The sequence below is a fragment of the Oenanthe melanoleuca genome, chromosome 1 (assembly GCF_029582105.1).
Source record: "Oenanthe melanoleuca isolate GR-GAL-2019-014 chromosome 1, OMel1.0, whole genome shotgun sequence".
Classification (NCBI taxonomy): Eukaryota; Metazoa; Chordata; class Aves; order Passeriformes; family Muscicapidae; genus Oenanthe; species Oenanthe melanoleuca.
The window spans coordinates 39373063-39397494 of record NC_079333.1 but is presented as its reverse complement, the minus strand read 5'-3'; the positions used below and the strand labels follow the sequence as shown (position 1 = coordinate 39397494).

Genomic DNA, 24432 nt, shown 5'->3' with positions numbered 1-24432 from the left:
ACCTCAGAAACAAGGTTATTACCTTTGAGTTGAAGCCTAAATCAAGTCTAAGTAAGTCTAAGTCAAAATGCTAATTCTAAATTATGTAGATACAGGCACCTGCTTTTGAAAGAATGTCTTCATGTAATTGAGGAAGTTGACTCATAGGCTTTACTTTTGCCACCTAAACTGATTAACAGGAGTAGAAACCTGGTTAAGCTGCTGCTCTGGCTTGCTGACTAGCCACTACCATGGCCTCTGGTATTTGGATTATTTGCTTTTCCCTGTCTTAATCTCTGTGAGGAAACCTTCCCCCGCTATTTAAATGTGAAATCCTCACCATACTGGAATGTCACAGGGGACTGCTGACAAACAGAGCTGTGAGAGCTCAGTGTTTCAGTTCCAGCTCAAAATGCTCCTTGTTAGCTTGTTTCATGCCTTTTGCTGGGAATTCTACATTCATTTGTGCACCAAAGACCAAGTATGTACCGACACACAACAAAATCCTTTAGGTATGTGGACTTCAGCTATAGTTTCCCTTTTCTGGCAGAACTGTCAGAACAGATGGCAACAATGGTCATAAGAAACCAAGTTTCTGCAATTTTGATGTTTAAAGCCAGTTTATAGGCTCCAGACAGAAGTCAGCCCCTTTAAGCCAGCTTTTTCCTCCAAAGATGTTATAATGGCTAGCTAGAGGAGAAAGGTTATTTATTATTTATTATTCCATTCTTCAAAATATTTTATTGAAAAGAAACAATCTTTCCCTAAACCTTCTTTGTAAAATTTAGGCTGCTATTTGCTATATGTAGTTAACCTTAGTCTTGGCTGATAAATGCACCAGCAGGTAGCTCTAAACCCAGATAAACTGTCCATTGTTACAATGGGCACATTTTCCTCTTTTTTTTTACAGTCTGGTTCCTTCCTAAGCAATGGCAGCACTTTTTAATGACAATGATACGATGATCTTGGTATGATGGGTAACAACAAAGTTTTTAAAATACTTTTGCCAAATGATCATTTAAGAGCTTCTTTTGGGAAAATGCATTCCATTTATAGAATACCAAAATTGGTCATGGGGGGACATGTTCCCATGGTTTCACTGTTATAGCACTGAGTCCATTCTTGAAATAAGGCTCTCCTAAGCTTCCATACACTTTATTTCAAGGACTAGCAGTAACACTGTGTGGGGATGAGGCACAGCTCTAGTGGAAGTATGGGAGTGCTTAACCACCCAGACAAACTCTACAATTGTTATTGTGTAGGTATGAACAGAAAATCAGGCCTCTAATACAGAGTTATAAACCAAGAGATTTTGTAAATTGTTTTTATTGCTGCTTGCAGATAATTACAGCCTAAATTTGTTGACTGATTCTGCTCATTTTTAAAAAGAAGAGATGTGGATGTGCACCTGTGTACTTGGTTTAGTAGTAAACACGGTGGTGTCAGGTTGAACTCAATGATCTTCCAACTGAAATGATTCTGTGATTTTATGATTCTATGAATGCTTATCTACTTTTTATCAGAACAGCAGAAGAAGTGAAATAGAAGTTAAAAAGTCATCATTTCTTAGCAATTAACTAACTTAACGGATTTAGGTATCATGCTGGTTAGCCAAAGGCCTTTAATCCAGAACTGGCATAACAATTCAGATAGCTTTCTAAAAATTGATTTTACGATAAAATGCAGAGTAAAATATACTTAATTATCCTAAAAATGCTTACCAGTCATTGACATTCATTATCTGAGTTTCTGCTTTCTTAATTTTGTTGCTAATTTTCTAGTGTCAAAAAGTATACACACTGCAAATAAAGTACATAAAGACACAAGATCCTGTAGCAGATAATGTCAGTGTCTCCTGTACCACTACAGTGGGTTGCCAGCTGGAGGTACTCTGGTACTGCTGTGAGGCTATTGCAGGGCTCACCCAAGGGGAGGACAAGCATTGCTGAATACTCTATAATAAAACAGAAAATAATGAGATATGCATGTATATAAACAGAAATGTGATTATGTATAATATTCAAGAAACATCATTTGATGTTTTCCATTCTATAAACAACTGCATCCTTCATCTGAATTTAGAGGTTGGTATTATAGAGTACAATGTCCTTCACAGAAATTACTGAGTAAATATCCATATTTTATTTGGATGCTCTGAAACAAGGAGAGCTGAAACAGGTTGTTCACTTGATGAAGTAAAAATTTTAAACCCCATTGTTTCTCCTAGCAAATTTGATGAAATCTCATTCATCTGTACTTTTTCTGCAACTATGTACTTGTATGACAGTTCATTCTTATCATTAAGATGAATTCCAAACCAGTGGCTGAGATTTGAATGTATAGCTATAGCTGGACACCTGTTTCAATGTTTAAGTATATACTTGTGAAAGAAGGGTCATAAATGTCCACCAGAAAACTTACAGTTCCAGAGACTGGACAGCCTGAGCAATATCTAGCATTTCTATCTTATTCATGAAAAAGAAATCTTGTAGATGAATTAGTGGGAGAAAGCTTTTCCATGGATCAGTCCTCCAAGAAAGAATTCGGTCTACTGAAAGCCAGGGAAATACATTGGTGAGGACAACAGCTTTGTTTCCTTTTTTTTTTCTTTTTAATGTAGGACACCCATGAAGGAGCATGAGAAAAAGCTCAAAAATGCATTATTAAAACACACTTAGATCCAATAAATGCAACTGTTGTTTAGCCATAAACAACTACATTTATAAGATAGGATGCAGAAGAAAGGAAGCTGAGGTTCCAAGTCACACATATTACTGAGATTCACAAGACGAAAGGTACTGATGCACTATGGTCTTTTCACAGACCCACTTCAAAACCAGGCAATTGAATTGAGGAGATGGGATGCTTCCTGGGGTATTTTGGTCTCAAATTCAAAAAGTTCCAAAAGCCTTATGAATAAAGAATATTTTCTTTAACATTTTTGTTAAAGAAATTACAGGCAATGCTACAGACTGGGGGCAGTGTCTGGAAAGCTGTGAGGTGGAAAAGGACCTTGGGTTGCCTCTTGACAGTGGTAAAATGTGATCCAGGTGTGCCCAGGTGGCCAAGAAGGCCGATGGCATCCTGGCCTGGAGCAGCAGTGCTGTGGCAGCAGGAGCAGGGCAGTGACCGTCCCCCTGCACTGGGCACTGCTGAGGCCACAGCTCCAATCCTGTGCTCAGTTCTGGGCCCCTCACTGCAAGAAAGACATTGAGGGGCTGGAGCGTGTCCAGAGAAGGGACACGGAGCTGGGGAAGGCTCTGGAGCACAAGTGCTGTGAGGAGCAGCTGAGGGAGCTGGGGGTGTTTAGCCTGGAGAAAAGGAGGCTCAGGGGAGACCTTACTGCTCTCTACAACTGCCTGAAAGGAGGGTGCAGGCAGGTGGGGAATGGTCTCTTCTCCCAGGTAACAAGTGACAAGAGAAGACGAAACAGCCTCCAATTGTGTCAGAGGAGGTTTAGATTGGATATTATAATGATTTTCATCATGGAAAAGGTTGTCAGTCATTGAAACATGCTCCAGAGGGTAGTGGTGGTGTCCACATCCCTGGAGGTATTTAAAAGACATGTAGATGTGGCACTTAAAGAGGTATCCTAGGGATGGACTGGGCATTCTGGGTTAATGGTTGGACTTGATGATTGAGAGAACTTACAATTATATGAGCCTATGTTTCTAAGTATATGGTCATATCTATAATTTTTCTTCTGTGTAAATTTAGCATAGGAGAAAATTGATGATATAGAACTATAAATACTAACTCCTGCATCATACACTGGACTTTTGAAAAGCAAATTTTGTACTTCAGACACTCATATACCTATTCATTTCTTTACATTCCAGGTATTATATTTTGTTTCCAACTGACAAGATCTAGAATATACAAAACAAAATACAAATATGTATTGAAGAAAGGTAATACCTATTATTTACAGAAAATGGTATATCTTCAGGTCAAAGTAGGAATTTATTACATTAACAATTATTTTATGCACTGCCATGCATTATTACCCCTTTTCTCTCTATGTTGTTAAGAAATAAAAATTATTTATGAGTTATATATCCTTCAAATGGACCCTGCTAAAATACTGTTTCTTAGAAGTTCTCGGAACTTTCTGTACTTAGCAAGTGTCTTCAGAAAATGAAAATGAAAATGAAGCCACAGGCTGAGGCAGTCTGATATAAAGTGTTAAAATCTGTTTACAGGAATATAAAGTTCATGTTTGTTGGGTCTCTTTTACATAAACAGAAAATAGGGCAAGCCAGCTGAACTGATTCATATCAGTATTTTCAATTATATTTTTACAACAAAATAAGCCACAATGATACTTTGTAGATATTAAAGCTGAACACATTTAAATTAAAGACTTACAAAGGGTTGTTTATTGCAAAACATGTGAAGCAAATGGGTTTCTGATAATGGCTTCTTGAACATCTGAAAAAAGCATGAAAGTATATAATGAATATTATATAAACAAAATACTTAAATAAAAACAAGATTCACAGTCAAATATTCAACTCAAAACTTTCTTGTGAAAATGAAGATTGTGAAAATGGAATTTATTTGCACTGGTTTTGTTTCCTCTATCAACAGCTGCTGAAGTATAGGCCTTACCTCTATTTTTAAAATTTGCACCTAAGTAGTTTATGAATAAAAAATTTAGTATCAATAAAAACATCTAAAGCTAGAGAAAAGAATGATACCTACCCTCTGACAACAAATATTCTGGATGTAGGCTGGCCAGTGATTGACTGCTTTTCATTAAAAACACCAGTATAAGCTACACAGTTTTTTAATTTGGTAACAAGTGAAAACAAAGCCAAAAGAAGGGATGCAAAAAGGTAACAGCTTAGAAAAGCAATGTACTTGTATGATATGTAAATACCTACAACACTTACTTACTTACAAGTACTTACATATAAGTCTACCTGTAAAATTTCCCAGCTTGCTATTAACCAATTTTAATCCCCAAATAATTAGGCAAGCTAATTAAACTTCTGAGATACATATGTACTTGTATGTATTACACTAACTTTCACAGTTACTTCATTTGCAATCTGTTAACTATGATTCTTTCCCTGTTTCTTCCATATTGCTATGTACTTTTCTTGCAGTTTTCCTTTTCATACTTAGAAAACTTCAGCATTATTGCTCCTAATTCTTTTGCTGAATTTACCTTTCCGTTCTTTGTCATTTCTCTGTTACTTATACAGAAATTAAGTTTTATATGCTCACATTTCTTTTGTCATATCTATTTTCTTAACCTGAGCAAATCATACTGAAACATTTCTCTGGTATAAAAATGTATTTTTTTCATTTCATTTGCCTGGAAACAATAACCACTGGTTATGATAAAATGAAATTCTGAACCACTATTTGACAAAGCAACAGTTGAAAGCTACAGTTGAAGAAAGTTTCCAAACAATTGTAAAGATCTTTTATTCTGCTGCTGCAGTTTATAGGAAACTGAAGCCTTTTTCCTCAAAGTCAGACTATTCACTATGCAATATAGAAATATATGGATAGTGTGCAGAAGTTTAATAAGCCCTGGTTTAGTTTGATTCCAGTCAATAAGGGGGAAACTTGGATAATCTGACCATAAAATGGTGCAGTTTAGAAGGAACAGCAAAGTGAAATCAATAGATTTTAAGAAAGAACAATCTAATAAACTCAAATAATTGGCATGGAAAATTTTATATGATAAAAGTCCAAGGAAAATGTGAAATTCAGGAGAGCTGGAAATTGCATGCAGAGTGCAAATGACAAGCAGTTATTCCAATCATATAAAAAGCTAAGCAGACCAGTGAAGACACTGGTCCCCACTGATTTCAAGTACAGAATGGAGCACACAAAATACCAAAACTGTGCCAAACTAATGTGAAGTTTTAATGGAAGACCTGTATGATCACATCAGTCAAAGCAAATCCTAAAGTAGCAAGAAACTCAAGAAGTAAGTTTGTTCTTCAAAAGTAATAGTTTTCATAGCTAATTAATCACTGGGGAAAAAAATTATCAAGGGCAAGTACAGAATTTTTCCCCACATTCTTCACAGCCAGGAAGATGTAATTAGGAAGTTCATATAAAGAGCACCAGTATAAAGCAGGTAAGAAATCCATCTGGCACAAAGGAACAACAAGTTAGAGAACACTTAGGTAAGTCTGACATTTTTAAAATGGTTGCACAAGTAATATTCACATAAACATTTGTCTGCAGCAATGACAGAACTCATTATTTCTAGCCTTTCAGAATTCATGGACAAAAGGAACATTCTAAAATATAAGTAAGAAAAGCCTATATTCATTATAAAGGGCTACATTGGCAAAACTATATGACATAGAGGGCAATAATTTGCAAAAAGAATTGCAAAAAATTTAAGATTGATGTTTTGGAACAGATTTCCTGGTGGGGCTGATGCATCTGATGCACCTTGAAGGAACAATTTTGACAAACATCTCTTACAACCACATCTACAGTTACACTGAGCAAGTTTCTGAAGGTGTCCTCCCATCACATTTAGAGTTATTTATTTAGAGACAAAGTAAGTTAATTACTTTAAGTTAAGTTAAAGAAGGGCTTCCTAATTTGATACACTGCTTGCTACACTTAGTTATTATTATTATTATTATTATTATTATTATTATTACAATAATAACAACAACAACAACAACAACAATATTTTTATAACAGGATTTTTTTTTGTTTTTTAATTAAAAAATATCAATGGCAACAAAATATAAAGTTATTTAATCAATTGATGTAGTATTCTATTTATTATCCTACTTACTTTGTAGCTTTTGATTCAGACTATCCAGAGACTGGAAAATCTTCTGTTCTTCTATGGAAAGAGCACTCCTGCCTGGACACAGAGCCCTTTTAAGCAGTGAGGGCTGGGTGGCTGTCTTCACATGGTCCATGGCTGCCAGGATTTCACACTCTGCAATGGGTGTACTTGCTAGTTTTTCTGCCACTAGAAACTGAGCAGTGCTTTCTGAAACTGAAGAGATTACAGGTGGAACTTCAAATGAGAAGGGCTCATTTGAATAAACATTTAAATAAACTGCTCATTTTCATGACTGTAGGTTGTGAAATACACAAAATTGATGTTAAAAGAAGAAAAAGGTGGCAAAATCAAGAAACATGATATGTTAGAAAATGAAATAATTTAAAACACTAATGCATCTTACAAATAGCACCAGAGCAAGTCCTAATGAGTTTGGAAATATGTAAGGATAGCAAGCAATACCTGTCCACATCACACAGTTATATGTGACACATACAGTTAAAAACAAACAGGAATGAAATGAAAATTGAATATATGTTGCAATGCATTTATAAAACCATTAATATCATGCTATATGATGCGATTGTTACATTTACAGAGAAAAAGAATTGCTGTATAGAATTACCCCTTCTTATTTAAAATCACTCCTGCCAAAAGACACAAGTCATGTTAAATAGAGGGTATATTCTGTCATACTTTATGTATAACAAAGAGGCAAAGTGAGTTGTGTTACTATACCTTTCTCAGAGTCAGAGAGGTTTTTCATCTTTTGTACTGGATCCAATGCAGATTGAATGGGATTGAGCTGGACAGCACATAATGAATTCTATTAAAAATATTGTAAGAGTATTTTAAGTATAATTTAAGGCAACTATTTTACCTTCTGAACATGTTTTGCTTATTATTTCATATTACCAAATGTTTTCAAGTGAAAAAAATATTACTGTACACAAATATAGAGATGCATCCTAGTTGTTTTTATTCTTTTCATTAGCAGTGATGGCAAGCTGACTAAGCACATTTTTCGAAAATCATGTGACAATGAACAAATCTGTGATATTCCTGAAACTCTTTTGATTGTGAAGATAAATAACATTTTTATTTTTATAGTATTTTATATTAACCTGTGTATGATGAGGAGGCTTCCACATTTTAGAGACAACACTTTGTCTTCTGCATTCTGAAAAAGCTCGGTGTTTATTTTCATAGTCGTCAAAAGCCTGATTTTGTCTTGTAACAGGAGCACCACCTTAAATGACATGCAGACAAAAGTAAACCAAAAAATGTGTGAACAATATGATAAATATAGTAGTAGCAAAACTAATAATGGTAAGTAAAAATCTCTGTCCACATTTAGATGTTTACATCTGATCTCCTTAAATTGTCTTGGACGTGAACATAAGCAGCTTAAGTGAAGCCCCACATTGAGTCCCAGATAATAAAAATGGTTTGTACAGAGATACAAGGTGGTCTTACTAAGTAAAAAGGAGAATGAAAGGTGGGCTGTGATATAAAAAATATCAAATAACTAATGTTTTAGAAAATAAATTGCATTTGGAGAATAATCCTAAAGTCTAACTGTCCAACACAGTAAATCACTGCTGATAAATTGTCTATGTATTAATTTATTTCAACTTTTCAAGATTACATAACAGTGTGCAGATAACATGTAGTAGCTCAAACCAAATCAAAGTTTATTTGATTCACAAAATCACAGAATGGTAGAGATGGGAAGGACCTTCTTAGGCCATCTGGTCCAGTGTCCCCAGTCAAGCAGGGCCATGTCTCTCTTGTACTGAGGAGCCCAGAATTGAATACAGTATTCCAGATGTGGCCCCACAGGTGTTGTAAGGTTTAAAAGTCATGGATTTAAACCTCATTTCTAGAGCTTGGCGTTTTATAGTTAATCTTATTAATTCATACATCTTTGTGCTAATTTTTAAAAGGTGTACTGCTGTACAGCATTTTCTCTCAGCCAGAGAGGTCTAATCTAGACACTGTACCTCAAATTTATGTCAGTTTTGTCTGGTGTAGCAACACATTTTCAAAATTGAAGTGGCAAGTTTCAAAATTAAAATTATGTTCTTAATTAAACTTTCATGCATACAGACTGGAGATGCAAATTAGTATTTTCATGTTCAATTCAGGAATCTACATACCAAGAAGATACTGTATTCTTATTTGTAAACACAATTACTAGATTTGTAAATGGAGTTACTTGATTTAAGCTTGGGAAAACAAATTACGTATTTATTTACACAATAAATATTTACACGTGCAGTTTAAGATGCAGTTCATAATTTGACCAAGAGTTGCATTACTGATTCTAACATAATTTTGTTTCTTTTCTGGTTATCACACTGACATTAAAGCACAATTCTTATCACTCACAGAAAAAGAAAAGAATTGATCCTAGAAACATATTTGAAGCTAGTCATCTGGCTGCTACCATCAATAGTAACATTGGAGACATTAGCTTTGAAACACTGCCATTTAGTTATATGCAAGTTATTGTAACATGATACATGGTGCTTTATAGCACCTGAAAAGGAAAGGAAATGTGATCATGTTATACTGAATATGAGAGAAAATAAAAAAAAAAAAAAGAAAAAGAAAAAGAAAAATTAAGAACTCCCTTGTTATATTAGTAATCACAATGTTTTTTTGAAAAAAATAGAATTCAAAGCTGCTCTATGTGTATGCATCAATACTTAATTAATTTGCAAGACTAGATCAATGCCAAGGAGAAGATTCCTTTGGGACATAAAAGACAAAATAATATAGTATCTTTAAGGGAATGAAAAGCATTACAACAGATCACATTTTCTACATGTGTCTTCACAGATCTCATGGAACTCTGCAGATATTTTAATAGAAAGCACTGCAGTATTCAGTCTGACTGCAAGCACTTTAGGACAAGACTATGGTGTCTATGTGCATTTGCAGGCAATTGAACAAATAACAGCAAGTCAGTAAGAGTTATCTAGAGTATAGCATTTAAAGTTGCAGTGCAGACACTGTCAGTAGTGCAAAACTTGGACCCAGGACATTTCCTGAATCATTGATCTGATGTGCAGATAAGGACATCAAGAGAAAAAAATCTCTGCTGGAGGCAAGGTGTGGTAATGCAAGTCTTCATTCATTTCCAATGTAAAATCAAATAGGTTAAGTCACACAGATCTTAAACTCATCTGTTTGACTTTGAACTGGAACAGACAAGCAGATAATATTTTCTCTTCCCACCCCTGCTTTAGGCCAAGAATATTCACCTGCCTGCATCTGCTCTTACACAACAGAGTTGTTCTGAATCACTCCACAGCTAAAACTATGTAGACAAAACTAGAAATGTGGGGGTTTTAAAGTTATGGGTATTCACTTTTTTGCTAGAAAGTATCTTTGAGTTGCACGGCCAATCTTTGGGGTGATCCCAGTATGTGAAGCAGTTTGGAGTACTGCTTGTACCTGAAGCAGGGATTACAGTTTCAGGAGCTGTAGACCTCAGTAGGAAGCAAACCAGCATACTACACAGAAATTACAAGTACAAGGATGTCATCAGTGCCCAAGGCACAAAATATAACAAGGCTGCACAGGACAAACAAGGCGAATCAAAGAGCATGAAATGTAAATTGAAATGTAAACCCCAAGAGATTAAAGTTTATTCTCCCAAAAATTTCTTATCCATCTTTCCTGTATCTTACTAATCAATCTGCGTCTCATATTGTTCCAAGGTTAATTTTTAATAAAATGCAGGATTGTTCCTTAAATTTCTTAAAATTCTTTATAAATCAAACATACCTTGCAGTAGAGCAAAGTTTGCCTGGCAGAAGGTCTTTATTTTAACTTATCTTTATTTTTTGCTCAGCTTTTAATAGCGTTATTTGGACTACGTCTCAGTAGTTGTAGGCATTTTAAAAACACAGTAGAACTAAACTTCTTTCACTCTTCTGTGGAAGTGACTGTTGGAAAACAAGCTATCACTCTCAGTTACCTTGTAAAACTCACTTGTATAAACGTAGTCACTTCCTCCTATATCATTATTTAGACCACCTGTCACACCTGCTCATTAGTCATGGATATAATCTCAGGGAAATACTTTCTTTTCATTTAATATTGCAGAGAGCTATTAGGAATGAGGATTGGTGTTTGAGAGGCCTCTGGGCACCACTAGAATAGAAATGAGAATGACAAATGGTGAAAGCTTGTTAAAACTGGCTGTGTTGTGTGAATGGATGACAGGTTGGATGTTTTAACTGAAAACAAATCTGTGATGTATTTGAAGAAGACTTTTGTCTGAACATCCCCCCACCCCAGACCCAGAAATATGACTCTTACCAGTAGCAGAGCCTTTTGGAGCTTGGGTAGAATGTGCTTCATGCCAGAAGGTGCTTGTTTTTCCAGCTGCTGGGATATGATAGAGATGTAATCCATTTTCTGTGTTAACAGGTCTTCTTTCAGAGCAAGTTACTGAATGATCTTGGCAGGCACTTGCCTGAACTTTATTTACAGAACAAGTATTTTTTGCCCAAGGTTCGTATTTGGCCGTGTTGCAGTCAGGTGTAGAGATGGCAGTGACCAAGCCAGCACAACCAGCAGTATTCTCCCTGTTTTCTGCACTGCTCCTATTTAAAACCTGACTTGCTAGCACTACATGCCTGTCAGTGAAATCACTGGTAGCTTGCAGGCTGGCAGGCGGCAGTGACTGACACCCAGGGCTGGCTTTGTTTTCAACACTTCTGCTTCCCGGCAGAGGTGTGGAAGGTGGGTGAGGTGTGAAATACTTCCCTGGAGCTTTTTGAGTTTTGTTGGCTTCAGTGGCTGACTGCAGTTGGATCATAGTGCCTCTTCTCTTCTTGGGCATAAAACATGACTGGACTCTTACAGATGTTGCTCTTCTGGCTATTTTTGCCTTATTTTTGAGCTGACCACCTTCTTTAATTTTAGCATTATTGCTACATATTGGGGGCTTACTTGCTTCATCTTTTGATACCATCCAAGCTTTCTTAGTAGAAAAGGATCCTGCAGATGTAAATATATCCTGAGATGGGTATTCTTTATTTGATTTTTCAGTATTAACATTTGGTTTTGATATATGAGAATTTTCCTGATGATCTTTTACGAACATGGGATTTGAAGGCTGAGCAACAGTACTTAAATTATTCTTAGTAGCATTATTTGCAGTTTGAACGCATTGCAGCTGTGAAGATGATATTCCACCTATGCTTTTTTCATAGTATTTTTCATTATTTTCTATAATTATCTGGTCAATTTGATCACACCATTTTAGCTTCCTATTATATTTTTCATTTTCTGCACTTTTCTTTTTTATTTTTGCCAGTTCTAAACTGTCTCTGATAGATGACATAAGTTGAGTTTCAAAACTGATCCCATGGTCTGCAATCACAGCTTTAAAATTACTAGGTTCATATTTAGAATCCTTCTTTAAGATACTGAGTAACTTCACTCTTTTTCTTTCAAGAATATTATTTTTTAGAATTTTGTCCTGTGCAGGACTGTCAGAATTAAACTCTATATCAGGTAAAAGTGACATTGTTTCAATTATATTTCCTTTTCCTCCTTTACTATTCTGTTTCTTAACTTCCAACACAACATTTGGTATGTCCTGAAATAAAGATGCCTCTGAAATAATGTCATTCACGCATTTAATGTTTTCTTCTTTTGTTTCAGTCATTTTTCCTGAGGTATTTTTTAAAAAGCCTGTACTGATGTTTTTGTCCTTTGGTAATACATCAGCTGTGCTGGGAATACCAGTGGAACATCCCCGATTAGGAAATAAGATTACAGATGTTGCAATAGGTTGACTGGATGCTTGCATAGATTTAGTTCTCTCCTGTGGGGTCATTTTAAAACTCTGATCTTGCGTCAGATCCTGAATTCTTTCTCCTGGAATAGAATCAGGGCTGTCCCAGGCTCTGCTACAATTGAAAATAGGATGACCAGTGGCAAATGTGCTAGCTGTTCCAGAGGATGGCTTGCTTCTGTCTTTGATATTTTGCAGAAAACTAAATGCATTACTTACAGAGCTCTTTTGCTTACCAGAGGCAGAAAATTCTGCAGGTTGTTTTCTAGATCTGTGAGAAGCAGATGATTCCTCTTCTGAAGTGTTTGCATGTTCAGCAGGAGTTAGAACATTATGTTTAGCTAAAAGATCATGAATAGGTATGTTGTGGTAGTGTAGCAAATCTACATTTCTCAGACAATTATTTAGATGTGCATTTTTAGAAGTACTTTGATCTGTGTGAAGTAAACCATTATTCCTAGTCTGGCATTTTTCTGGATCGTACAGGGCACAGTCACACTGTGTGGTAAAAGATGATTCACTCTGTGTTGTGCAATTTCCATTTTGTTCTCCAGCCTCAAGACTGTCAAGGCTCATCAGGCTTTCTGAATCATCTGTTTCTTCGACTTCTTGATGAAAATTCTGAAATACAGGCATAAAACCCAACTCTCAGATTTATAAGAAATGTGGTTTTGCTGATAATAATTTTTCATTAATGAGAGCTTAGACCAAATCAATATTGAGCCTAGTGTTTTTATGACTTGGGCTCATATCTCCATGAGTGTTTCCATCAAGTCCAAATTTACCTGTGTTAAATTGCAAAAGAAAATGATGTACTTTGGGAAGAAATCCAGAGGACAGAGCAGCATGGTTCAGCAAATTTAATCTTAAATTACATATCAATTCTGCAATATTAAAAAAGGAACTGATTTACCGGAACAACAGTACTGTTTCTGAATTTCCCTGTGAGACTGGGTGGTTTTCATCATCTGTAAAGGTACTTGAGTTATAAACTGAGAGAGAATCTGTTAAAATGAAGGTTTGACAGGGGATCTACCCCAAACTGCAATTTTTCCATAATACTAGATTGAGCATATACCTTTCCATACAAAGTGCCACAAGTGATGAGGAGTTAAGCCCTGTCATGGCTAACACAGAAAAGTCTCTTGGTTATCATAATCACAGTGATTAACAACTCCCCCCAGTGAAACGCCTTCAAGTCTTTCAGAAGGAAGATAACTCCTGTTCTGTAAGGACAGATGAAGTCCCAGGGCATAAGGGATTGTCATCCAGTTCCCCAGCCTTTTCACTACATTTTAATGGAGTGATGAAAACCAGCAAATGGCACCACCTGAAACACCAGTGGGACAACTGTGTGCATGTACTATACAAATGTTTTCTTCACCATTACTCCTCTTTCCAAGCACTCAGATGCTGACATGGTTGAAAATACATACTTTGTTAAGTACAAGACTTCAAAATACACATGAACATAAAGAAATACAAACGTGTCAACAATTTTCACAGTCTCATACACTCTTTCCTGGAAGTTCACTTTCACACAGCTCAGCAGCAGAGTAATTTTAAACCTTATGTTTGACAAAATTGGTGTAAAAAATTAAGAGAAATTGAATTACATATGCAATCTTATTCAATAAATATTTTTTTATTAGTGACTTCAAATGGAAAATGTTTCAGGTAGCAAGATCTCTTAACCTAGGTGAGTGACTATACATCCCCTAGCAAAGACATAGAATTAACATTTTGAAAACTCACCAAACATAGAATTCTTTAGCGAATAATAACATGTTTTTGTAGCAAATATTTTTTATTCCAATAAAATTGTTATATGCAAATATTGTATATTTCATTGCTGTGCAAATATATTAAATTGCAGAAGAAAAAGCTTAGTAAGTCCTGAAAGATTTTTTATGATTGAATTAAATTTTATCTTCCATTAAATGTTTAGAGGTTGGTGCAGTCTTCCATTATAATTATGATCTGAGACAAAAATACTAAATAGAAGATCAAAGAAGGAAGTGTAGGGAGAGATCCCTTTAGGGAACATTTTCAAACTAAAACCGGTGTCCTTCTAATAGAAAAGAATAAGTAGCACTTTGTTAGTTATTTATTAACCTTTATTTTTTAGTAAATTATACAGTTAAACTCTACTTGAACTTCCTCAAAAAAAGGAAAAGACATATACTCAGAGTTTTCTGTGTAAGGGCAAGTTTAAGAACTAACTTTGAAAGTTTCAGAAGGAGAAAAAAGCAGTGAAAAGAAATTACAGCTGTCAGGCTTACTTGTCTAATTTGGAAATTGCACCTGTATAGCAAAACATGTGTTTCTCAAATGACAGGGAGGAAAAACATTTGTAATAATCAATTTTAAAAAACCACTTGATAGCAGGTTAGTTTAGGCTGATAAATCTGGAAGGTGCAAGAAAAATTCCAACTTTTAAAAATTAAGATAAAAAAATTTTACGCAGTTGCGCTCCAGAGCTTGAAAATAGACTTGTTCCTACACTTTATAAAAAAGTATGCTCCTTAGAAAGCAAAACCCCATGGAAAACAAAATCTCAGCTGAGGTAACATCCAGAAATGTTAGGAACAAAAGAACAAAGAAGGAGTTCTCATTTAAACACACACTCACTCTTACTTAGTTCATGCAAATTTAGTTAATTTACATTTATTTTGTTGCATCGTATAATTTCATCCTTTCACACATTAAAGATGCTTAACATTCCCATTATAATATTTACATATTTCTCATTTTAGACTGCTATGAAATGCAAATGAATGTCCCATTTCCTTGTAAAAATATGTAATCAGGAGAACTTCTGCGGAAATAAAAAAACATTCAACAATTATCTTTTTAAGTGATCAATAAGTGCAGGGAAATAAACTAGGAAATCCTAATAACTTAATTTTATTTAATCTGTGAGAATATTATAGGATGATAAAAAACCAAAATGTTCATAGAGTACTATATTGTTATTTACTGGATTTGCATTTTTCCTGTTATATAAGCACAATTTATTGTATTGCCTATAGCCTGCATTATCTTGTGTTATTTTGCATGAAATCTAACACCCACACATATCCACATCCCTAGGAAATGAATACTTCTGAGGAGTTAAAGAGGTCACTTGTATGTCTTAGGACTTAGAACAGCTGTCAAGCAATGTCATTTTAGTAAAGCACTAAAACAAAGGGAAAACATGAGCCTAAGAGATCTTTCATAAGGCAAATGAAAGAACAACATAGTAAAAAGTAAAATTTTTAGTGAACCTGACAAGTGAATTTTCTACCAAAGGACTTTGTCAGAATGCTACTACACTAAAGAGCCGCTACATGTGAATTCTACATTTTCCACAAAAGAAGTGCAGACTGTTCGTAATTCCAAGGGATGAATGGGAACACTCTTCTGAAGATAAAGTCCTAAAAAAATGCTACCTGTTCTGAAAACTGAGGGTTCTCACACCTTTCACACTACTTGCTATTTTTGATAATTTCAACTGGTTTCTTTACAGAAACTCTTTGCCTTTTATATGTGTATATTTATCATGTTGCATTTGACATTGACTATGAAGTAAAACACACCACTGAACTTACTTAGATGCAAAACTAATTTTCAAAGCCAGTGAGGTACCCAAGCAATTTGATTCGAATTTACCAACTATGGAATGGGAAAGTCCATTCAAAATTAAATCTCATTTCTATATGAGTTTGGAAAACATCAGAAACATATCACTGCACAATACTTATTCCTCAGAAGATCCAGGCAGACTCAAGAGAGCAAGTTACACTGTGAAAGGATTTTTGTGCTTACCTTACACAAGAGATCAATTCTATTGTGCCAAATCCACCAAAGAAACTATGAAAGTATAGGATGACCAGAGAAACGCTTGCTAACAACACCTCTGTCTTTCCCAGTCTGATGCCTAGGTGCCTGATCTCCTCCCAGCCTAAGGATATAGAAACTACCTATCTATGAATTTATGAATTTTTGAAAGAACCTGATTTACTTGTTTGGAAAATCATCACTGGATGCCAGAAATGCAGGTTCAAACTTCTCAGGATAAAAATAATTGTTTCTAATTTCACAGGCATGTGGACAATATCAGTAAGCCATGCTATCAGAAGATTTTAAAACAAATGATTTGAACGCTGAATACCAATGTTTCATTCTGATTTTCAGTCCTAATAAGCCCTGAGGTAAATGTGCATAATTGTGTAGGAAACAGATTTTCACCTGAACTTGTCTCTCTGTTGCTTTAGCATCTCAGTACTGAATACTGTTTCTCAGGTACCCTGTCCCAGGTGTCTGACTCACATGCTAATCTAGTCATTCAGTTCCAGCAGTGCAGTTTATAATGCTAGGTATAAATACTATTAAAATTTTCAAATTATTAAATGCTGAGGCAGTGTGCACCATAATACATTGTTTCTTTTTTTTTTGTGTTGTTTTGTTTCTAACTAATTAATAAATTCTGTTTGAGCAGGCATTGTCTACCCCACAAATTTGTCATGTAACAATATCATGAGATTGCATAATTAAAAACCGAGATAAGGCAGATAGTCATAGAGAAATACTAGGCATGGATATGAACTATGAATTTTAGAAGTTCTTTAGAGTTTAACTAATAATCATTTGAATGATTACAGTTAACAGATTTGAATGAACTGGAGCCATAACATCAGTAAAAAAGAGTAGATTAATTCTATTCGACCAGTACACAGTTTCTGAATGAATCAGTGTATGAATACAATCTTTAAAATAATCTCTCATTCAGCTGAGGAACTACCCTACCAGAGCTCTTTACTTTCTAAAAAAATAGTATACATTTTTGTAGTCAATGAAAAAGGATTGTTTTTTCTTTGAGCAGTATACTTTGTAAAGATGGAAGAGTTTTTAACGTGGTCCCACTCTTGTGCACTGCACAGCAACAGCCAGGGCAGAAGGTGGATTTATGTAAGAAAATCCTAGAGGTCAGATACAGAAATACTTTTAGAATCATGGCACATCCTGTGTTGATAAGGATCACTGGGTACAAAGCCTGACTCCATACAGGGCAACCTGAAGTCTAAATGATATATCTTAGAGCATTTTCTAATACTTATATTTGTATCATTCTAGAAATAAATTTACCTAATAAGGCAGTTTCCAACATTCACCACATGCTTCATTGACATAATCACTTATCTAGAAAAAAAAATTCTTTGACTTACATGTTAGCTGTTTACAAAATCAACTTTTCTCAATCAGATACATTTCAAGACATACATTCTTCCTAAGAACTTCACAGATTTGATTTATAAGAACTTGCACAAGCTTTCAGCATCTACCTTCCCCTAAACAGCCAACCATATTTGAAGGTTAATTTTAAAAAATCTTGTCACTGTTTGAAATAATGCAATTCTTTGTTTATTACACGAACTTTCAGTTTTCTGAAATAGGTCCCAGTTACTCTCTGCTTATCCTTGTCCTCTGAATTTTGGGTGTTTCGTTTGATGCTTTATTTTGTACTTTATTTACTGTGAACCATACTTCCTTATGGAGATATGGAAGTATTTGGCATAAACTGCCCAGCAAAGCTCAAAGCTACCAGATACCACAGAAGTGCTGCTGCAAGTTTATAATTATTAATATTAGAAATAATGTTGACTAGGCTCCTGGGTATCCAGGCCCCCATTAGATTACTAGGATATAAACAGAATACTAGGATAGAAAAAAGTAGCTGAATTCTGTGTTGCGTTACAATTCACAAAAGTCTTATCTTTAAAAAAAAAAAAAAGCTGAAACACAGCCCTGCCATCTTCAAAGGGGCAAAATTACTTTGGAGATTGATACTTTAATCTTCATGAGACATCAACAGATTTTCCAACATCCCCTTGAGACACCAGTATATGCTATCACTGATAATACCACACTAGTATAATCCTGGTAGACTCATATGCACAAACTTTACATCTTCCAGTCCATTCCCATAAGCAAACATCTTACTGTAACTGCAGTACACTAAAGATTTGACATTGCTATTTTTTACTCTCTTCCTTTCTTTCAGCTACATTTATTAACATCTTACTCTGTTGCAATAAAACAAAACCAGTCATGAGATATGGTAAAAATACTTAGCTATACAGAAGCATTTCACACACACACACACACACACACACACACACACACACTCATATATGTACATGGATACATCCATATGAATGTAAACCCAAAAATGGACTCATGCTAATATGTATGGCAATTCTTATGAAAAAACTACCTGCTTAAAAAAAAGAAGCATAAATTAAAGGGCACTATCAATTTCCTTGTTCCTGTGGTTTGTGAGCTATGCTGTATGTATAACAGTCATAACTTATCCACAAACAAAACCTTATCCATGTATTAGTACAACTCTGAAACAATCTCTTTTGTACTTAAAAGTGGTTTCAGCTTCAGTCCTACATTGTTACCTGTTCAAGCAGGGCTTCGAACTCAGGAAAGACACTGTTGAATGAACTCCAGATGGTCAGGTATGAAGGTTGTCATGTGATTTTATACAGCACAAGTTTAGAATAAGTTATTTTATGAAAAACCTCTCCCAAAACCTCAAAACCTACTCTTGAGGAATACACAATCAAAACAAGTTGGAGTATTTGGGTAAAATAATTTAGTCTGGAGATACATTCCAATTTGTCTTTATAGCACATGTGAATTTTGGATTACTGAAATAATGTGGAAGATAGCTTTTAGTCACAATATTGGTTGAAAGCCAATGAAAACTGAACACCTCTCCTCTTGCCAAGAGGAAAATAAGGAAATCACTCAGGCCTGTCATATAATTTAAATGATCAACATAAAAATGTTAACACTCACATTTACAAGTAAAAAAATGGCCAACATTTCTAGATTTAAGGTGACTGTAGAAACCTATTTCAAGTTGTTGAATGGTCTCTACAAAATCAAGTTTAAATTCTGCTTCAATGCCATTTTATCCTAAGCCTCCCCACAGAGTCTGTTTTCCCACTGACTAGCCTTGAGCATTCTAAAAGTTCTTGATGCTTGGGAGAGACTCTGTAGACTGCACTTCTTTTTTCCGTGCTGGTCTTGCCTATGGCTCTGATGAACTAGACTGACACAATACCTCTTGCAGAAGGAACTTTTGGGTAACTCATTCCAGTCATACTACAGTTTTTCCACCAGTTACCTGAAACATCTTCATTTCACAGACACTGAAACTCAAAAGCACAGTAACACAAACAGCTAACAGTCTTACAAGTGAACTCCTGTAAGGCAGGTGATGTCCATGCCATTCAGTGGAAAATATTCTTCACTGTTTCTCTCAGACTTATGTGATTTTACATGCAACATGTATAAACACACACAGTACAGTAAGATACAAATTTTTCCTGTATTAGACACAATATAGGAATAACCTGCTGAGCTTAGGGTTTGGGTTGCAACATCTGAGAAATGATACCGGTGTTACATTCCTATTTCAATAAATATTAAAATGTTTTCTTCCAAGGGGAATGGTATCCATAGAAAGAATGGTACTGAGTACTTCAATGGCTGCACAATATGCTGAGAAAGAACAGTGAACCAAGGTGAAAACCCTGCTTCAAATCAGTCAGAAAGGGATTTAAATTTGGATTTCACAGATACCACTTGAGTAACCTAATTATGGTCATATAAAGGGGGAAGAGGAAAATACAATTTTCATGTGATAATCTACACCTATTTTGTCTTGAATTAGCTCTTACTTCCCAGTATTTTGTTAAAAAATGAAACCATAGACATAAAATGTTATGCTATCAATTTAATTCAGGCATAATGTATTTTTCTGGTAGAGACTAGAAATATTGTACTGTCCAAAATAATGTTGCATGGCGATGAAACTGAAGAAGTGACAAAAACAAAAAGAGAAAAAATACCTGAACAATACTCTTTCTTGTCTCATTTGAGCACTTTAGTGGAAATTTTCTATATTATTCAGTTCCAGGCAGGTACCAGAAATGGAAAATTTCAACATAATGAGTTATCAGTTCAAAAAAATGTTAAGCACTTGGGACTAATGCCATTTGGTGAAAAGCTGTATGCAGCTTTAGCTAAAGACCACGCTACCAGCTCCACCTTAAAGATTTTATTTATACATACAATAAAACCAGGAAAAGGTGGAGAGACAAAACTTTTATTGTGAATGAAGTTATCAATATTAAATTCTTCAAAATGGAACATATTCATGAACATAAAACAGTAAATTTGATGTAGTGGCTTGGATGCAACTATTGCACAAAATAAAATCTACTACTCTTAATACTTTACACAAAATAATTTTGGAAAATGGTAGCAGCCACTAAAACCCTTGGCTTACTGATGAATCTGTAGAAATATTTAAAGATGAAAAGCACAGAAGACAACAAATGTACTGGTAAAAGGTTCACATAGAACTTTATTGCCCTGTAGGAAAGTAAAGAATTTTAGGAATCTTTATAATCCTGTTGGGCCTGTAAAAACAGAAACAAAGAGAGGTCAAAGGATCTCAATGGATGGCAAGGTTGCAAAGCATGTGCACAGTGAAATACTTTAATTTCAGAAATTACTTTGGGCAACAGGTAGTATCAAGATTACTGATGTCTAAGAGTATTCTAAATCACTATAAATCATAAATTTTATTAGTATTATAAATACTATTTCACAAAACAGGAAGTCACAATGCACATGCACACCAGCCACCAGCACAATCCAAGGATTAAAATTCCAAAACTCAGGCCTTATAGCAAGGCCAGTAACTTTCTTGACTATTTTTCTAATCAGAGTCCAACACATGCAATTTCAAGAAAGCAAGTCCAAATGTCTGAAGTATAAATATTTACATTTTGAAACTATTCATCAGAGGAAAGAAGCTGAGCAACCCCTAGTGGTAGCAAAAAAATACCTTCTGGAAAAAAAGGAAAATTTTTTACAGGTATTTCCAAAAATACATTAATTTGTAAACACAAATTCCTATATTATATGCAGTGTCCAAAGTTGATGATAACGTTTGGAAAAAACTGAAAGCAAAAAATTATGCACTATATATGCATAATTATACATATATGCATATAGCTATTTCCCCCCAAAATTTGCTTAAGAAGTGATAAATCTGTTTGATAAAACACTCCAATTAAAATGCATGGAGAAGAATCTTTTTATGTATTTTTCTCAAAGAGAATGTGTTTTGTTTTCTAATTCTAAGATACTCTAATGCAGCTACAGCCAAATTCAGCATCATCATTTAGGAAGGGATTTGCAAACTCTCTACCAATGCAAATGTGATACTATTGAAAGAAAAAAGCTTAGAACTTTTTGTATTTTTCCAAAGTGGTTATCTATAATTCAGTTTTATCTGCTTTCTTCCATAAATTTTCACCTTCTCTTCCTTCTTTTATGTTTAGAAATAAGAAAGAACACTGCCAGTACAAATCATACTTTCTCTCCATTCAACTGTTTTGAACCTCACGCCAGTTGACTGAGATTTTCTGTGTTAGACATCAGTTGCTCAAGGTTTTCATGCATAACCATCATAACAAAGTAGATACAAAGGCAGAGATGAATGCTCCTAGAAACATCAATATCAAACCATATCTGAACTCTCTAAAGTCTTTCACAAGTTATCCATACACTTGTATTAAAAGGAAAAGCCCTTGCTCAATGGCCACCAATGATTCCATCCTCCAGCCATGACCAAAATAGAGAGATGGGCTTCATGGAATCCAGGCCATTTCAGATACCATGACTCTGGATAACAATACATATTATAAAATCAAAGAATGAGCCCCAAAGTATGCCCTCTTTTTTTCCAGAAAATGTAATGTTGAAGATAGTATTTCCAAAACAAAAAACAACACTGAGACATAAAATCACACTCAAAGATGCACAACCAAAAATCACTTTAGAGCTCAGTTCTCGACTTTCACTGATTCTAAGGTGACTTTTAAAATTGATTTTTGGTCTAAAAATTGCTTTAGGCAGAAAAATCTCATTGCTGGAAGCAGCCATTTCAAAGATGACAAAAAGGGATCTCGGGAGACCTGAAGTCAATCTCTAACATACCACCACATTCTGGGAAAAAAACCAACCAAACAAAAAAATCCCCCAACATTTGACATGCCATCATTATACTGCTACAGCATTTTGTGCTGATCTGTCACAATCAGCACAGCAGAAACTTGGGTGTGCACTGAAAACCACCATTTTAAATTCAGAGGTAGCACAAGGCTCCTGTGATTGACTATTGGTTATCAGTGTCAGAGACAAAAAGTCTGACATACAAATCTTACATTAACAGGTAAAAAAGAACAACATAGCAAGTATCTTGGATGAATCTGTGAAAACACTCTTATAAATATTTTTAATGATCTCTGACTTCTTACTGGAAAATATATAAAATTTTACTAAAAATAATCTGTTGATAAGCAATAGCACAGTGTGCGCTCCCATGTTGCCTAATTGATTAAGACAGCTGAACAGAACTTTCATTTTTATCACATTCAAGAAACTTTCTGTCACACTTACAAGCATCTTGCAACAAATCACATGAAAATGAAAATATCATACCTCCAATTTGTTGAGATGCTGCTTTTCAAGGAGCTCTTGTATTTCTTTCAGATTTTTCTGGATAAGAAGTTGGTGACTATCTATGCCTGTTCTACTGCTCTCCTGTATGGTTTCATCACAGCCAAACATTGCTGAACTCTGCTTCTGATGGAAAGAATCACTTCTAGATGCTGATGAGGATGAAGTGTCATCTGTGGTTCTTGATACAAACAAGCAAATTATTACTTTGTCTTATTTCTATGCATCAACTGTACATTTTTAAATGTGTTTTTTACCAAAAGTATGAACCATTAATACAAGATGAAAAGCCCAACAAATGCTGTGAGTACTATCTGAAAGTGTCCAATGCTTTCCATTTTAAACCTTCTGTTATTTATAAATAGAATATTCTGATTGGGTTGTTGGGTGACTGCCTCAGGGTGCATTAATATGGAAAATGTCAGCCAACAGTTTGGTAATTTACAGAAACGGAACACGGAGGGTTGTTTTTTTCAAAAAAGAAAAAAAACTAACAGGAAAATAGGCTTTATCTTTCTTTAAGTTGGCTTCTGCAGAGTGTAACTATATTGATGCTGTCAGGTATTCCCTTACTAGGAAGAGCAAGAAGGCTTTCTAGTATCCAGAGAGCCCAAATCTACTAACAATGGGTAATGTCAGCCTGCTTAAGGCAGCTTAAGGTCTTTCTTCCAAGCCTTCTCTTCCTGCACTTAAAATTATCCCTTTTCTTTTTAGTGGATCTGTTTCAAGTTGGTAAATAATAAGGTTTTTGCTCTGTATTTATCACAATACTTATAATTTTAGAGCAATGGAAAATGGAAACTCAAACCATTAATATTATTGTTATTTTTCAGGAGCTTTTATACAAGACTACAAAATCCTTGGCTTAACTGCAGTGACCTAAGGAGAGCCTAAAATGGAATCTATTATTTCTGATGAGATGGCTGACAGCAAAAAGGGAGAACAAAATCACATATTTATTTACTGAACTCAGAAAACAGTATGCTGTTTTCTATTGAATGGCAGATATCCTCCTTATCCCCAAACTTTTTTGTTGTTGTGAACTAGACTGACTGACATCTGGCCCCCAAAAATCTGGTATGTTGGTTTTTTGGGCTCACACAACTTTCTTTATATTTATTTGAGTACTTGAACAATTCATATTTATGAAAATTTCTACATGCTTGGATCATTTACATTTATAAAAGTTTCCACATTCCAACTTTTCCATAGACCATTTTTGATTTGTCATATCAAAGTTTATATTGCAAGACTGAACTTCATC

At 34.9% G+C, this 24432-nt stretch overlaps 1 protein-coding gene across 1 annotated transcript in view; it reads right to left on the bottom strand.

The window, feature by feature from the left end:
- Positions 1-4330: 4330 nt before the first annotated feature.
- Positions 4331-24432, bottom strand: part of CEP126 (centrosomal protein 126) — a 33741-nt gene continuing 13639 nt past the window's right edge. The window contains 6 exon segments of the mRNA XM_056491622.1: positions 4331-4410; positions 6761-6970; positions 7496-7583; positions 7882-8006; positions 11090-13196; positions 23151-23349. Coding sequence (XP_056347597.1) covers positions 4331-4410; positions 6761-6970; positions 7496-7583; positions 7882-8006; positions 11090-13196; positions 23151-23349 — 2809 coding nt within the window.